The sequence below is a fragment of the Euprymna scolopes genome, chromosome 12 (assembly GCF_053919585.1).
Source record: "Euprymna scolopes isolate OS-2025 chromosome 12, ASM5391958v1, whole genome shotgun sequence".
Taxonomy (NCBI): Eukaryota; Metazoa; Mollusca; class Cephalopoda; order Sepiida; family Sepiolidae; genus Euprymna; species Euprymna scolopes.
Window position 1 is genome coordinate 64,887,235 of NC_136493.1, and position 18,852 is coordinate 64,906,086.

The 18,852-nt window shown below is 32.8% G+C and overlaps 1 protein-coding gene across 13 annotated transcripts in view; it reads right to left on the bottom strand.

The window, feature by feature from the left end:
- Positions 1-18,852, bottom strand: part of LOC145291306 (integrin alpha-9-like) — a 971,358-nt gene that overhangs the window by 97,391 nt on the left and 855,115 nt on the right. For all 13 annotated transcript variants that reach the window (XM_080137012.1, XM_080137009.1, XM_080137006.1 and 10 more), the window contains 2 exons: positions 14,389-14,569; positions 13,328-13,444 (listed from right to left, as the gene is read on the bottom strand). In XM_080137012.1, the coding sequence (XP_079993138.1) occupies positions 13,328-13,444; positions 14,389-14,569 (298 nt within the window). The remainder of the gene's footprint in view (positions 1-13,327; positions 13,445-14,388; positions 14,570-18,852) is intronic.

Below are 18,852 nucleotides of genomic sequence, written 5' to 3' on the forward strand. Positions count from 1 at the left end.
TCTTGTTCTGGATGAAAACAAATTAAAACTACAAATTTGTCTATTTAGACCTCTTGTTCTTCATTATAACTAATTAAAGTACCAATTTTTCTATTTAGACATAGTTTTCTGGATGATAACTAATTAAAACTACCAATTTTTCTATTTAGACCTCTTGTTCTTGATAATAACTAATAAAAACTACCAATTTTTCTATTTAGACCTCGTTTTCTGGATGATAACTAATTAAAACTACCAATTTTTCTATTTAAAACTAATGTTCTAGATAATAACTAATTAAAACTGCCAATTTTTCTATTTAGATCTCTTGTTCTGGATGATAACTAATTAAAACTACAAATTTTTCTATTTAGACCTCTTGTTCTTGATTATAACTAATTAAAGTACCAATTTTTCTATTTAGACATAGTTTTCTGGATGATAACTAATTAAAACTACCAATTTCCTATTTAGACCTCGTTTTCTGGAGTATAATTAATTAAAACTACAAACTTTTCTATTTAGATCCCTTGTTCTTGATGATAACTAATTAAAATTACCAATTTGTCTATTTAGACCTGGTTTTCTGGATGATAACTAATTAAAACTAACAATTTTTATATTTAGACCTCGTTTTCTGGATGATAACTAATTAAAACTACCTTTTTTATATTTAGACCTCGTTGTCTGGATGATAACTAATTAAAACTACCAATTTCTCTATTTAGATCTCTTGTTCTTGATTATAACTAATTAAAACTACCAATTTTTCTATTTAGACCTCTTGTTCTTGATGATAACTAATTAAAACTACCAATTTTTCTATTTAGACCTCGTTTTCTGGAGGATAACTTATTACAACTACGAATTTTATATTTAGACCTCGTTTTCTGGATTATAAGTAATTAAAACTACCAATTTTTCTAGATAGACCTCGTTTTCTGGATGATAACTAATTAAAACTACCAATTTTTCTATTTAGACCTCTGTTTAACTGTTTAAAAGTTGTTCATGTTTCTGAATATCTATATACATAATTGAAAGTCTGTAGATAAAAATTTAGTTGAGGTTTACACACACATTTTCACTTTAATAGATATATAGATATAATGTTAAATGATCCTCTATTTCAAGGACATTCTTCTATTTTATAGGAGGTTGGAAAATTTATTTACAACTAACACCAAGTCTCAGTGTTGAGGTCGTTAAACTATATGTAATCACCTAAAATGTAGGGCCACTCCTTAAAATCATAAAATAAAATAAAAAAAGTAATTTAACTGCTCTGAAATGCTAGAATGGTCCGGAAATAGACAATCATTTTAGGTTAGATTTATATGCAACACTGATCCTTCAATCTAAATTCTATTTAGACCTCGTTTTCTGGATGATAACTAATTAAAACTACCAATTTTTCTATTTTGACCACATTTTCTGGATGATAACTAATAAAATGTACTAACTTTTCTATTTAAACTCCTTGTTCTGGATACTAACTAATTAAGACTACCAATTTTTCTATTTAGAACCTCTGTTCTGAATAATTACTAATTAAAACTACGAATTTTTCTATTTAGATCTCTTGTTCTTGATGATAACTAATTAAAACTACCAATTTTCTATTTAGACCTCGTTTTCTGGATGATAACTAATTGAAACTACCAATTTTTCTATTTAGACCTCGTTTTCTGGATTATAACTAATTTACCCTACAAATTTTTCTATTTAGACCTCGTTTTCTGGATGATAACTAATTAAAACTACAAACTTTTTTATTTAGGGCTCTTGTTCTTGATGGTAACTAATTTAAACTACCAATTTTTCTATTTAGACATCGTTTTCTTGATGATAACTAATTAAAACTACCAATTTTTCTATTTACACCTCGTTTTCTTGATGATAACTAATTAAAACTACCAATTTTTCTATTTAGACATCGTTTTCTGGATGATAACTAATTAAGACTACCAATCTTTCTATTTAGACCTCGTTTTCTGGATTATAACTAATTCAAACTACAAATTTTTCTATTTAGACCTCGTTTTCTGGATGATAACTAATTAAAACTACAAACTTTTCTATTTAGATCTCTTGTTCTTGATGATAAATTAGTAAAACTACCAATTTTTCTATTTAGACATCGTTTTCTGGATGATAACTAATTAAACCTACAAATTTTTCTATTTAGACCTCCTTTTCTGGATGATAAGTAATTTAAACTACCAATTTTTCTATTTAGATCTCTTGTTCTTGATAATAACTAATAAAAACTACAAATTTTTATATTTAGACCTCGTTGTCTGGATGATAACTAATTAAAACTACCAATTTTTCTATTTAGACCTCGTTTTCTGGATGATAACTAATTAAAACTGCTAATTTTTCTATTTAGACCTCGTTTTCTGGATAATAACTAATTAAAACTACCAATTTTTTTATTTAGATCTCGTTTTCTCGATGATAACTAATTAAAACTACCAATTTTTCTAGTTAGACCTCGTTTTCTGCATGATACCTAATTAAAACTACCAATTTTTCTATTTAGATCTCTTGTTCTTCATGATAACCAATTAAAACTTCCAATTTTTCTATTTAGACCTCGTTTTCTGGATGATAACTAATTAAAACTACCTTTTTTTATATTTAGCCATCGTTTTCTGGATGATAACTAATTAAAACTACCACTTTCTCTATTTAGATCTCTTGTTCTTGATGATAACTAATTAAAACTACCAATTTGTCTATTTAGACCTCTTGTTCTTGATGATAACTAATTAAAACTACCAATTTTTCTATTTAGATCTCTTGTTCTTGATGATAACTTATTAAAACTACCAATTTTTCTATTTAGACCTCTTGTTCTTGATTATAAGTAATTAAAACTTCCAATTTTTCTATTTAGAACTTATGTTCTGGATAATAACTAATTAAAACTACCAATATTTCAATTTAGACCTCTTGTTCTTGGTGATAACTAATTAAAACTACCAATTTTTCTATTTAGACCTCGTTTTCTTGATGATAACTAATTAAAACTACCAATTTTTCTATTTAGACCTCGTTTTCTGGTTGATAACTAATTAAAACTAACAATTTTTATATTTAGAACTTATGTTATGGAACATAACTAATTAAAACTACCAATTTTTCTATTAAGATCTCTTGTTCTGGATGATTACTAATTAAAACTACCAATTTTTCTATTTAGACCTCTTGTTCTTGATCATAACAAATTAAAGTACCAATTTTTCTATTTAGACCTCGTTTTCTGGATGATAACTAATTAAAAGTACCAATTTTTCTATTTAGACCTCGTTTTCTGGATGATAACTAATTTTAACTACCAATTTTTCTATTTAGACCTCGTTTTCTGGATTATACCCGATTAAAACTACAAATTTGCTTTTTAGACCTCGTTTTCTGGATGATAACTAATTAAAACTACCAATTTTTCTATTTAGACTTCGATTTCTTTATGATAACTTATTAAAACTACCAATTTTTCTATTTAGACCTCGTTTTCTGGATGATAACTAATTAAAACTACCAATTTTTCTATTTAGACCTCTTGGTCTTGATGATAATTAATTAAAACTACCAATTTTTTTATTTAGACGTCGTTTTCTGGATGATAACAAATTAAAACTTCCAATTTTTCTATTTAGACCTCGTTTACTTTATGATAACTAAGTAAAACTACCAATTTTTCTATTTACACCTCGTTTTCTTGTTGATAACTAATTAAAACTACCAATTTTTTTATTAAGAACTTATGTTCTGGATAATAACTAATTAAAACTACCAATTTTTCTATTTAGACCTCTTGTTCTTGATGATAACTAATTGAAACTACCAATTTTTCTATTTAGACCTCGTTTTCTGGATGATAACTTATTAAAACAATCAATTTTTCTATTTGGACCTCTTGTTCTGGATGGTAACTTATTAAAAGTACCAATTTTTCTATTTAGACCACTTGTTCTTGATGATAACTAATTAAAAGTACCAATTTTTCTATTTTGACCTCTTGTTCTGGAATATAAGTAATTAAAAGTACCAATTTTTCTATTTAGACCTCGTTTTCTGGATGATAACTAATTAAAACTACCAATTTTTTTATTTAGACCTCTTGTTCTTGATGATAACTAATTAAAGTACCAATTTTTCTATTTAGATCTCGTTTTCTGGATGATAACTAATTACAACTACCAATTTTTCTATTTAGACATATTTTTGTCGACGATAACTAATAAAAACTACCATTTTTTCTATTTAGACCTCGTTTTCTGGATGATAACTAATTAAAACTACTAATTTTTCTATTTAGACCTCGTTTTCTAGATGATAACTAATTAAAACTACCAATTTTTCTCTGTAGCTTTCGTTTTCTGGATGATAACTTATTAAAACTACGCATTTTTCTATTTTGACCCCTTGTTCTGGATTATAAGTAATTAAAAGTACCAATTTTTCTATTTAGACCTCGTTTTCTGGATGATAACTAATTGAAACTACCAATTTTTCTATTTAGACCTCGTTTTCTGGATGATAACTAATTAAAACTACCAATTATTCTATTTAGACCTCGTTTTCTGGATGATAATTAATTAAAACTACCAATTTTTCTATTTAGATCTCGTTTACTCGAGGATAACGAATTAAACCTACCAATTTTTCTATTTAGACCTCTGCTTCTAGATGATATTAATTAAAACTACCAATTTGTCTATTTAGACCTCGTTTTCTGGATGATTACTAATTAAAACTACCAATTTTTCTATTATGATCTCGTTTTCTCGATGATAACGAATTAAAACTACCAATTTTTTTATTTAGAACTTATGTTCTGGATAATAACTAATTAAAACTACCAATTTTTCTATTAAGATTTCTTGTTCTTGATGATAACTAATTAAAACTACCAATTTGTCTATTTAGACCTCTTGTTCTTGATGATAACTAATTAAAACTACCAATTTTTCTATTTAGATCTCTTGTTCTTGATGATAACTAATTAAAACTACCAATTTGTCTATTTAGACCTCGTTTTCTGGATGATAACTAATTAAAACTACCAATTTTTCTATTTAGAACAAATATTTTGGATAATAAGTAATTAAAACTACCAATTTTTCTATTATGATCTCTTGTTCTGGATGATAACTAATTAAAACTACAAATTTTTCTATTTAGACATCTTGTTCTGGATTATAACTAATTAAAGTACCAATTTTTCTATTTAGACATAGTTTTCTGGATTATAACTAATTAAAACTACCAATTTCCTATTTAGACCTCGTTTTCTGGAGTATAATTAATTAAAACTACAAACTTTTCTATTTAGATCTCTTGTTCTTGATGATAACTAATTAAAACTACCAATTCGTCTATTTAGACCTCGTTTTCTGGATGATAACTAATTAAAACTAACAATTTTTATATTTAGACCTCGTTTTCTGGATGATATCTAATTAAAACTACCTTTTTTATATTTAGACCTCGTTTTCTGGATGATGACTAATAAAACTACCAATTTTTCGTTTTAGGTCTCTTGTTCTTGATGATAACTAATTAAAACTACCAATGTTTCTATTTAGACCTCGTTTTCTGGATGATAACTAATTACAACTTCCAATGTTATATTTAGACCTCGTTTTCTGGATTATAAGTAATTAAAACTAGCAATTTTTCTAGTTAGACCTCGTTTTCTGGATGATATATAATTGAAGCTTCCAATTTTTCTATTTAGACCTCTGTTTAACTGTTAAAAAGTTGTTCATGTTTCTGAATATCTATATACCAAATTGAAAGTCTGTAGATAAAAATTTTGTTGAGGTTTACACACACATTTTCACTTTCATAGATATATAGATACAATGTTAAATGATCCTCTATTTCAAGGACATTCTTCTATTTTATAGGAGGTTGGCAAATTTATTTACCACTAACACCAAGTCTCAGTGGTGAGGTCGTAAAAGTACATGTAATCACCTAAAATGTAGGGCCACTCCTTAAAATCATAAAATAAAAAAAAAGTAATTTAACTTCTCTGAAATGCTAGAATGGTCCGGAAATATACAATCATTTTAGGTTAGATTTTTATGCAACACTGATCCTGCACTCTAAATTCTATTCAGACCTCGTTTTCTGGATGATAACTAATTAAAACTACCAATTTTTCTATTTTGACCACATTTTCTGGATGATAACTAATAAAACGTACTAATTTTTCTATTTAAACTTCTTGTTCTGGATAATTACTTATTAAAACTACCAATTTTGCTATTTAGAACTTATGTTCTGGATAATAACTAATTAAAACTACTAATTTTTCTATTTAGATCTCTTGTTCTGCATGATAACTAATTAAAACTACCAATTTTTCTATTTAGATCTCGTTTTCTGGATGATAAATAATTAAAACTACCAATTTTTCTATTTAAACCTCGTTTTTTGGATGATAACTAATTAAAACTACCAATTTTTCTATTTAGACGTCGTTTTCTGGATGATAACTAATTAAAACTACAAATTTTTCTATTTAGATCTCTTGTTCTTGATGATAACTAATTAAAACTACCAATTTTTCTATTTAGACATCGTTTTCTGGATGATAACTAATTAAAAGTACCAATTTTTCTATTTAGACCTCGTTTTCTGGATGATAACTAATTTAAACTACCAATTTTTCTATTTAGATCTCTTGTTCTTGATGATAACTAATTAAAACTACCAATTTTTCAATTTAGACCTCTTGTTGTCGAAGATAACTTATTAAAACTACCAATTTTTCTATTAAGATCTCTTGTTCTTTATGATAACTTATTAAAACTACCAATTTTTCTGTTTAGACCTCGTTTTCTGGATGATAACTAATTAAAACTACCAATTTTTCTATTTAGATCTCGTTTTCTGGATGATAACTAATTAAAACTACAAATTCTTCTATTTAGATCTCGTTTTCTGGATGATAACTAATTAAAACTACCAATTTTTCTATTTAGACCTCTTGTTGTCGACGATAACTAATTAAAACTACTAATTTTTCTATTTAGTCCCCTTGTTCTGGATGATAACTAATTAAAAGTACCATTTTTTCTGTGTTGACCTCGTTTTCTGTATGATAACTAAATAAAACTACTAATTTTTCTATTTAGACCTCGTTTTCTAGATGATAACTAATGAAAACTACCAATTGTTCTATGTAGCTTTCGTTTTCTGGATGATAACTTATTAAAACTACCAATTTTTCTATTTAGACCTTTTGTTCTTGATGATAACTAATTAAAACTACTAATTTTTCTATTTAGACCTCGTTTTCTGGATGATAACTTATTAAAACAATCAATTTTTCTATTTGGACCTCTTGTTCTGGATGGTAACTTATTAAAAGTACACATTTTTCTATTTAGACCTCTTGTTCTTGATTATAACTCATTAAAAGTAATAATTTTTCAATTTAGACCTCTTGTTCTGGATTATAAGTAATTAAAAGTACCAATTTTTCTATTTAGACCTCGTTTTCTGGATGATAACTAATTAAAACTACCAATTTTTCTATTTAGACCTCTTTTTCTGGATGATAACTAATTAAAAGTACCAATTTTTCTATTTAGACCTCGTTTTCTGTGTGATAACTAATTAAAACTACCAATTTTTCTATTTAGACCTCGTTTTCTTGATGATAACTAATTAAAATTTCCAATTTTTCTATTTAGACCTCTTGTTCTTGATGATAACTAAGTAAAACTTCAAATTTTTCTATTTAGATCTCGTTTTCTTGATTATAACTAATTAAAACTACCAATTTTTCTATTTAGACCTCGTTTTCTTTATAATAACTAATTAAAAGTACCAATTTTTCTATTTTTACCTCTTGTTCTGGATGATAACTAATTAAAACTACCAATATTTCTATTTAGACCCCTTGTTCTGGATGATTACGAATTAAAACTACCAATATTTCTATTTAGACCTCGTTTTCTTGATGATAACTAATTAAAACTACCAATTTTTCTATTTAGACCTCGTTTTCCGGGTGATAACTAAGTAAAACTACCAATTTTTCTATTTAGATCTCGTTTTCTGGATGATAACTAATTAAAAGTACCAATTTTTCTATTTAGACCTCGTTTTCTGGATGATAACTAATTAAAAGTACCAATTTTTTCTATTTAGACCTCTTGTTCTGGATGATAACTAATTAAAAGTACCAATTTTTCTATTTAGACCTCGTTTTCCGGGTGATAACTAATTAAAACTACCAATTTTTCTATTTAGATCTCGTTTTCTGGATGATAACTAATTAAAAGTACCAATTTTTCTATTTAGACCTCGTTTTCTGGATGATAACTAATTAAAACTACCAATTTTTTCTATTTAGACTTCTTGTTCTGGATGATAACTAATTAAAAGTACCTTTTTTTCTATGTTGACCTCGTTTTCTGGAGGATAACTAATTAAAACTACCAATTTTTCTATTTCGACCTCGTTTTCTGGATGATAACAAATTAAAAGTACCAATTTTTCTATTTTGACCTCTTTTACTGGATAAAAACTGTTTGAAAGTTGTTCATCTTTCTGAATATCTATATACCAAATTGAAAGTCTGTAGATAAAAATTTTGTCCAGGGTCACACACACATTTTCACTTTTATAGATATATAGATATAATGTTAAATGATCCTCTATTTCCAGGACATTCTTCTATTTTATAGGAGTTTTGGCAAATTTATTTACCACTTACACCAAGTCTCAGTGGTGAGGTCGTAAAACTACATGTAATCACCTAAATGTAGAGCCACTCCTAAAAATCATAAAATAAAATAAAAAAAAGTTATTTAACTGCTCTGAAATTCTAGAATGATCCGGAAATAGACAATCATTTTAGGTTAGATTTATATGCAAAACTGATCCCGCACTCTAAATTCTAAAATATTTTAGTTTATTTTGTTTTTGAGCCTGGTACTACTAAATCACCTAAAAAAAAAGTAACATTTCATTTTTAGTCGAATATGTTAATCTACAATAATACCGAAAACTTCCACGTTAATTGGGTAATCTGTACTTATAAAAGATGATAATTAGCAATATTTTTATCAGCAGAATCTTTCATCCTTTAATTGATATAAGTTTTTAACAAAGGTCATATAAAATCGAGAAAATGTCAGAATTGCATTTTCAACTTGTTTGTATGCAGGAGTGAAGCAATGTGAACCTCACTGTTTATGTTTATTATAACACAAAATTATAATCCTATACTCGTAATTGTTCTACATGTATGTGTGCGTAAGTTTTCAATCAGAAATTCTAGTTTCTAAATTTGGGAGATAAAGAATGATAATCTATATATTAATACGATAGCATGTGCATTATTTTCTGTGTCACGCTTATATCAGGGTCGTTTGATTGTTATGTACTTCTATTTCTTGTCATAAATAATTTTACCAAGTAAATACATAAGTTTTGGTTTCAGTTTCAATTATAGCTGATGGCCCTTAAATCATTCATCTATTCTTTTTATAAATAATTTTATCAAGAATTCTTCATAAGTTTTGGTTTCGGTTTCCATTATGGCTGAAGTAACTCAAGTGATATATATATACATATATATATATATATATATATATATATATATATATATATATATATACATATATATATATATATATATATATATATATATATATATATATATATTTCCTTAAATTTTTATTTTGGTTTCGATTCAAGCTAATACACTCAAGTCATGGATATTTTTTTTGATTTTTTAAATCGCAACTTTATAATATATAAAAATCAATAGAAGATTACCTCTATAATAATATATACGAAATCTGCAAGAATTAAAATATCATATTTAAGCGTACTTTATGCCAAAGCTTTGCCGGACATTCGTGCTAGCTTTTGCAGTTTCAACTAAAAAAAACTACTCCATTTACACTGAACATCTACAGAATACCAACATCAATATATTACATATGAATGAGTCCCTGTGGAATTTCCAAAGGTTCCGCTAGTTTGTATCATTTGGATTAGTCAGACTACTGCTTTAAACTTGAGTGTGATTTTCACAACGTTTAGTTCGACTTTTTCCATTATTTTTAAATAATAGACAGACCATTTCCTAAGGTGATGGAAAACAATTATCCTTTAAGCAATGATTATATAATTTTGTTAGAATGCAATAAATTTCTTCTGGCATATTTTTATGTAAAATGACTGAAATGTTTGCATCAAGTTTAGCAACATCCAAGAAATCATTCTGGAAGTTGGGTTGCATTGTTTGAAACGGGTGTAATTTCTTTTTTTTTTTACTTGGGAGTTACCACTTATCAAGGCGTGAAGGCCACTTGAGGATAAGTGTCAATAAATGTAAGGTGGTAGTGTAGTAATCGTTAATGTAGTAAATTGGTAGAATTTGATTATTTATGGGGATGACTCAACGAGAACTTGCCTCACAAGCACTTGCCATGAAAATAACGATAGAGCAGAGACAGGCTTGTAACGTCTCTTCACTTGCCATGAAAATAACGATAGAGCAGAGACAGGCTCGTAACGTCTCTTCACTTGCCATGAAAATAATGATAGAGCAGAGACAGGCTCGTAACGTCTCTTCACTTGCCATGAAAATAACGATAGAGCAGAGACAGGCTCGTAACGTCTCTTCACTTGCCATGAAAATAATGATAAAGCAGAGACAGGCTCGTAACGTCTCTTCACTTGCCATGAAAATAATGATAGAACAGAGACAGGCTCGTAACGTCTCTTCACTTGCCATGAAAATAATGATAGAGCAGAGACAGGCTCGTAACGTCTCTTCACTTGCCATGAAAATAATGATAGAGCAGAGACAGGCTCGTAACGTCTCTTCACTTGCCATGAAAATAATGATAGAGCAGAGACAGGCTCGTAACGTCTCTTCACTTGCCATGAAAATAATGATAGAGCAGAGACAGGCTTGTAACGTCTCTTCACTTGCCATAAAAATAATGATAGAGCAGAGACAGGCTTGTAACGTCTCTTCACTTGCCATGAAAATAATGATAGAACAGAGACAGGCTCGTAACGTCTCTCCACTTGCCATGAAAATAATGATAGAGCAGAGACAGGCTCGTAACGTCTCTTCACTTGCCATGAAAATAATGATAGAGCAGAGACAGGCTCGTAACGTCTCTTCACTTGCCATGAAAATAATGATAGAGCAGAGACAGGCTCGTAACGTCTCTTCACTTGCCATGAAAATAATGATAGAGCAGAGACAGGCTCGTAACGTCTCTTCACTTGCCATGAAAATAACGATAGAGCAGAGACAGGCTTGTAACGTCTCTTCACTTGCCATGAAAATAATGATAGAGCAGAGACAGGCTCGTAACGTCTCTTCACTTGCCATGAAAATAATGATAGAGCAGAGACAGGCTTGTAACGTCTCTTCACTTGCCATGAAAATAATGATAGAGCAGAGACAGGCTCGTAACGTCTCTTCACTTGCCATGAAAATAATGATAGAGCAGAGACAGGCTCGTAACGTCTCTTCACTTGCCATGAAAATAATGATAGAGCAGAGACAGGCTCGTAACGTCTCTCCACTTGCCAGGAAAATAATGATAGAGCAGAGACAGGCTCGTAACGTCTCTTCGCTTGCCATGAAAATAACGATAGAGCAGAGACAGGCTTGTAACGTCTCTTCACTTGCCATGAAAATAATGATAGAGCAGAGACAGGCTCGTAACGTCTCTTCACTTGCCATGAAAATAATGATAGAGCAGAGACAGGCTCGTAACGTCTCTTCACTTGCCATGAAAATAATGATAGAGCAGAGACAGGCTCGTAACGTCTCTCCACTTGGCATGAAAATAATGATAGAGCAGAGACAGGCTTGTAACGTCTCTTCACTTGCCATGAAAATAATGATAGAGCAGAGACAGGCTCGTAACGTCTCTTCGCTTGCCATGAAAATAATGATAGAGCAGAGACAGGCTTGTAACGTCTCTTCACTTGCCATGAAAATATCGATAGAGCAGAGACAGGCTCGTAACGTCTCTTCACTTGCCATGAAAATAATGATAGAGCAGAGACAGGCTCGTAACGTCTCTTCACTTGCCATGAAAATAATGATAGAGTAGAGACATGCTCGTAACGTCTCTCCACTTGCCAGGAAAATAATGATAGAGCAGAGACAGGCTCGTAACGTCTCTTCACTTGCCATGAAAATAATGATAGAGCAGAGACAGGCTCGTAACGTCTCTTCACTTGCCATGAAAATAATGATAGAGCAGAGACAGGCTTGTAACGTCTCTTCACTTGCCATGAAAATAATGATAGAACAGAGACAGGCTCGTAACGTCTCTTCACTTAGAAAAAGGTTACAGGGAAGAGAACAGGGCATAACCTACCAGGGTCTGAAGCTGGTTTTGAACTCTACCAAGACTGTATAGGGTGTGCTGGGAAGTTCCTGCCCAGATGTGCCGACAGTACTCTATTTCAGAGCATACCTGGCTCTTATACAGATAGCAGATTGCATCGGCAGTGAGATACCTGCTGGAGCAGTAGAGTGATCCAACCATTTTCCAGCTATCTTTGCAACAGATTTGATGTATGTGTTCCATTTTCAGATCAGGAGTAAAGGTCAGTCCCAGAAACCTGTCCAGACATAGAGTTTCCACAAGACGAGATCCATTCATTTCAATTAGGTTATCATGGGGATCATGGGGATCATAGCGATTATGATGAAAGAAGAGAAGCTTTGTTTTCGATGCATTAAAATTAACGAGCCACCCTTTTCTCCATTGCGCCATGTTCTCAAGATCAGAAGAGAGAGAGAATCAAAAAGACCTCGATCATTACTGACCTTTGAAGTGTTTCTAAAAAGTGTGGTATCGTTTGCATGAATGTCTATGAATGATCTAATTATATAATCTAGTTATGTTCTTTTCAAAATGTTTATTATTATTTGCATGTTTTGGATTGTATTTCTCATCTTGCTTATTGCCATTTTTATAATGTTACATCGTACTCTCCAGCCCTCTCCAGCCAAAGTTTATATAGAATTTGGTTAAAAGATATTTGAGGGTAATTTTTTTTAGAGATTCTGAATGACAATTCCTTAGGAAGTGACTAAAGAAAAACTAAATTCATTAGATATTAAATTCAAAAAGCATGGAAGTCTGAATTCTAACACTGAATTAAATAATGAGTTCAGTTCAGAATTCCCAGAAAGACTATAAAAAATGCAACTGAAGATGATCAAAGTGAAAACAGTGTGACCATAACAAAAATAAGATGAGTAAAATCGTGAAAACGTGTGACTAATTTCAATCATGCATTTAGTTTGCTGAAGTCTACTTACAAAAACATAATCATTGTGTTGAAGATGTTGCATGGTTGCTTTAAAGTCTTCTTTTGTTTCTGTATAAGGCTTCAAATGACAGGAATTATTGAATGCTTTTCCATTTTCTGTTCTCATCTGGAAATAAAACAAAAAGGAAAATATCAAAATCTGTTGAAAATCAAGCCTAATCATGAAACGAAAAATAAAGCTAAGTTTTTTCTAATAGTAATTCGATTAAGATTGAAGGCAAGAGTAAAAACGTGTTGTAACCTAATTTCGCTTGGTATAAGAAGTTTAATAAAACCATACATCATGTAATAAATAAGAGCTTTAAGACTTTTATTTCATCTATGAAGATAATCTAATCGGAAACTTTTAGTTAAGTAATTTGATCAGCATTTACCACCATATACCATGTTGGATAATATTAATATCAGACATGTCACAAGGGGAGCCAACTTTAGTCTTAGCAATATAAAAACGAAATGAAAAAATGAATACATATATCGTTTTCTTTGAGTATCATACTTTAAGATTAAAAAAACAAAGGAGCAAAATTACATAGAACACAAAACTTATAAGTTACTATTTCTAAATTCAGCATGAGATAACTTGTATCAGGAATGTTAATCTCATGCAAAAATTTCTGCTCAGTACTCATTAATGTTAGATCATTTTGTCTGTCTTGTTCTATGTTCAGTCTTGTTTCTTTTGAACTTTAAAAAAGATCTTTCTCCACTAAATAAGTGATTGATGTGTAGTACGATTTTTGTGTTTATAAAATCTTTCTTCAAACTATCATGATATAATTGTAATTCCAAGGTATCTTTTTGGAGAGGTGCTGTAACACAGAGAACACAAAATTTTAACAGGAACACTCTCCTAAATTATGACATAAGTCCTGTGTCAACTAACACCCGTCACTCTATGAATGCTACTACAATAATTATCATTCTACAACACTACATCATTTTATTAATACACTAAATAACAAATCAGAGGCGATAAACATTGGTTCCACATGAGCTTCATTATAAAGTTAACACTGAATTAGGACTCGTGAAAATTATTAGATTTACCTTAACTTTTTGAAATATAAGTAATGGAATATCTTGAAAAATGGCTTGAGGGACAAGTACAAAGAATCTCACTGATAAAGCATCACTTGGTCCATTATTCCTCAGTTCATATTGGTGTATCACATCTATTCTTTTGGGGGTAGAGCCCCCTTTAAATACATCAGTTTCTGGTATGGAAATTCTAAATAAAGAAAAGGAAAAAATTAGTTTCTTCATATTCAAAACTTGAATAAAATACTGAAAAAAAATAAGGTTGTTTCTCATGAATCCGGTTGCACTGGAAACACTTTACAAGTTAAACGCTATATCTAACTACTTGTGTCTAATCTTCCTGCCATAGAAAATAAAATTTCACTACAATTCTGTCAGTAATGTTATTTTTATTAATGAACAGCACAGGTTCTAAATTTAACAATTGGATAGCATTTCATTGACAACTATGCACTTCCATTTCATCATTTGTTTTACAATCATTTAAATATTTTTTTTATTTTTTTCTGAAAGTCAGCATGAACATTGTATTATATTGTTTCCTAATGATTTTACTTCAAAACTTTCACAGAACTTTTCACGCTACTGAAGTCCAAATTTAAGAAAATTGCAAAACATTTTAAAAACTTTTTTCTAAAAGATCATCAAAAATATCTTCTGCTTCTAATCGGTCTTTCTTTTTCTTTTCTGTTCTCTTTCTTTTTTTCTGTTCTTTTTCTTTTTTCTGTTCTCTTTCTTTTTTTTCTGTTCTCTTTCTTTTTTTCTGTTCTCTTTCTTTTTTTCTGTTCTCTTTATTTTTTTCTGTGATCAATTATATTTCCTTCTTCATCCGTAATTGCCATCTCAGATCTAAAACTCTTTCTCACCAATGCCACACTTCATACCAACTTCTCTTAAACTGTAATTCTCAGCGTCTGTTTTCTCTCTCTCTCTCTCTCTCTCTCTCTCTCTCTCTCTCTCTCTCTGCTGTCATAAATTCAACACTTGTCCTCTCCAATTCGCCTTTATAGCCTCATATGCAAATTAATGCCAGATATATATTTCTTTTTCTTTGCTGGGTCAATTATATTTCTTTATTCATTCGTAATACCATCTCGGATCTAAAACATTCTTTTTTGCCTTTGATGGTATTATACTGAAATGTTGTATGGGATGAATGATTTGGTTTGCAGCATATTAACACATCAATGGGTCATTAATGTTAATCAAAAGTAACAATAGAATAATAATTTTTAATCTTTCTGTTTTGTAGAAAGAGCTGATTTTGCTAGCATTTTTTTAAGAGGAATAGTTTGTCGAAAGCAGGTGAAGCATTTATATCTTTTAACAAACTTACTTATACTAATACTAATAACATTTAGATTGATTTGATTGAAAGAAAAACCTTCAGTTCACCTGCCTGGTAATGTTTGGAGCTGCTTTCATTAAAACATTTCACAAATATATGCCAGTCAACACAAAATGGCATCTGAATGCGTTACATATGTGTGACTTATGTGGACTTGTCTACAATACTGATTGGTCTCTTGGACCATGTTGTAAGGCATTTTCCAGAGAAATTTGTTTTCGAGTCGTTTCTCTCTCTCTCTCTCTCTCTCTCTCTCTCTCTATATATATATATATATATATATATATATATATATATATTGTATTTGCATGTGCCCATAACCTGTTAAGTGTTGAGACATTATGTTGAACAAAGATGGCGGTGTAGTTCAGATCAGATCCTGAGTGTAATTGGCAGTAACCAAGATGGCGACTAAGAATCAAATGTTATCCGTGATGTAGTTAACGGCGAACTTGTATTTAGTCGTTACGGCCCCGACCTTGGCATTATCTACTGCCAAGGCCTTATTTGGGGTCCGTAACAACTTAGGCACCAGGGCCAGTAGGGGGAAAAATAGGGGTCTTTGCTAGTCCTAGGCTAGACTTGCGTTTGATAGCAAGTACTTTATTAAGTAAAACCTATACTAGAGTTTCTATCACGCACTATTTGCATAACCGCCTTACATTCTTACCAGGACCTACTTAAAATAACAGCTCCCCAGCTTACACGGATGGCGGGTGACATTCACGCTGAAAAATTTTTAAAACAAATATATACAGGAACAAAACAAAACTTATTTATATACAAAATAAAGTATTTTTTTTTTTTTTTTTTATAATAAAAATGGGGGTGAAATGATGGGGAGGGGGGCAAACTAGAAAACACCCAAAAAGAAAGAAAAAGAAAGCAAATAAACAAAATGCCTATGGGGGCAGGTTAGTAAGGGACCCTCCCTACCTAATAGCTGGTCTGTCGTGTGAAACGCCCACTGTCTTCCGCTCCTCTCCCCCGGGGGGAAGAGGTGAAAGCAAGCAGGTCGTTTCCTAGAGGGGAGTGGAGGACCTAAGGGTATGTGTGAAAAATAACTTGGGGTTTGGGGTAAACCGGGGTGGATGGCGTCTTCCAAGATAAAAGTGCGTAATGGGCAAAAGTAGGCCGGGGTCAAAATAAACAAGTGGACTGGGCATCTTTGGAAGCTCTCTTAGTGCCAATCTAACGAAAAAAAATAAAAGACTACGGGAACAGGATAACATGCATACTACCCTAGTCTAGGCCCTAATAAAGCATAAGCTATCCACTCTTGGTGGTTACACACCTACCTAGCCTACTCCTACCCATCGTATAAGGTTAACCTTATATTACTTTACATAAGGGGCTGGGTTCCGAGAAAACCAAACCTCAGCACCTTAGGAACAATACCACTAGGGTGGAAACACGAACTCGAACCTAGCTCCTCGTCGGATGCACAAACTAGTGTTGTGCACCCATCTCCTATCAAAGTCTATGCGGGACAATCTCCTCCAATCACATCTGATTTTCATTTTAAGTTGATGCTTAAAATAAACAACCAGATCCTGATCGGAAAAAGATCGCCGCTCATAGACAATGCCCAGACGCGTATTCCACGTCACTAATCGAGCTACCGCTAGGATCGCTAGAAACACCAACCGTTTCTCCCTGTCAAACGGCGGGTCCACATTGTCGACTGCGTACGCTAAATCAAGTGGCACCGACCGCTCGGGGTCGATGCGAGCCGTTACCCCTTCGACATACTCCCAGAGACTCCGCACCCCGCTGCAAAGAAAGAACGCGTGTTCTCTTGTTTCCTCCTCCTCTTCATCATTGCAGCGTGGGCACGGGGGATAATAATATTCGCTATCCCTACAATCCCTGGCTAGTCTGCCAAAGAGTGGCAGCGCGTCCCGGACTAGCCTCCACGTTATTGAAAATTCAGAATTATTGATGTAGCTACTGGCAGGCGCCCAATTCCAAAGCGAGAGAACTTCCCCCCTCGACAGATGTAGCCGCTCCACCAGCGGGTCTTTTGCAGTCCCCTCCACTAATTCCTCATATAGCCTCCACCTAGGCCGTGCAAGGTCCCTGGACCTCGGCAGTGCCCTAAGGGCGGCTCGGCATTCGGTCAGGAAACACCGTTCCCCCACTGGTCTTTTGCGACCTTCAGCGGCAGGGGCGGATATGAGCCGTGGAAAAGCCTGTTCCACGACTGGTACCCATGGCGTTTCCTCCATCAGTGTCCGACTCAGGAACGCCAATCTTTCTGCATGTTTATGGCTTTGCAGATCAGGCATCCCCAAGCCTCCCTCGCTAAGCTTCTGCGTACAGACCTGTCTACGGACAAACGGCTTTCCTCCCTTCCATAGCAGTTTGAAAAGGAGGCGCTCTAAAGCCTTACAGCGGTCCGCAGGCAGGGGAAGAACAGATAAACGGTAAAGGATCAAAGGAAACACGTACGTAGCACATGCCTCCGCGCGACCCTTTAAGGACAATTTCCTCCGAATCCAAGTCCCAACCGACGACTCGACCTTAGTCTATACTTCCGACCAATTCTTGTCCAACTGGAGGTCCGGCCCGAACCACACACCGAGGATTTTTACTGGGCCATCAGTCCAGCCGAACGCACCTGGAAGTGAGTTTACCCCGGTCCAGGCGCTCAACCGCAGGCCAACGGACTTGCTGCGATTGATCACGGCCCCTGTAACAACTTCATACTCAGCGATCGCCTCTATCACCGCTCTAATATCGCTACGGCGCGCAGCGAACACGGTGACGTCATCGGCGTACGCGGACACCCTGGCAAATTGGCCGCCAGGCAGAGCTATGCTGCGCAGGACTGGTCTCGCCGCCTTGTCCCTTAATTTGCAAAGGAAGGGCTCCAACGCCAGGACATACAGCAGAGGCCACAGCGGGCAACCCTGCCGCACCGACCGGGAGACCCCAAAGGGCTCCGACAACCTACCATTTACCTGCACCACTACCGCGGGATCACGATACAGGGTGGAGATCATCTTGCGGAAGTCCGGACCAAAGCCGGCGGTTTCCACAACAGCCCTCAGGAACCCATGGTCCACCCTGTCGAATGCCTTGGACTGATCTAAATTGATCAGCGCGGCTTCAGCGTCGTCTTC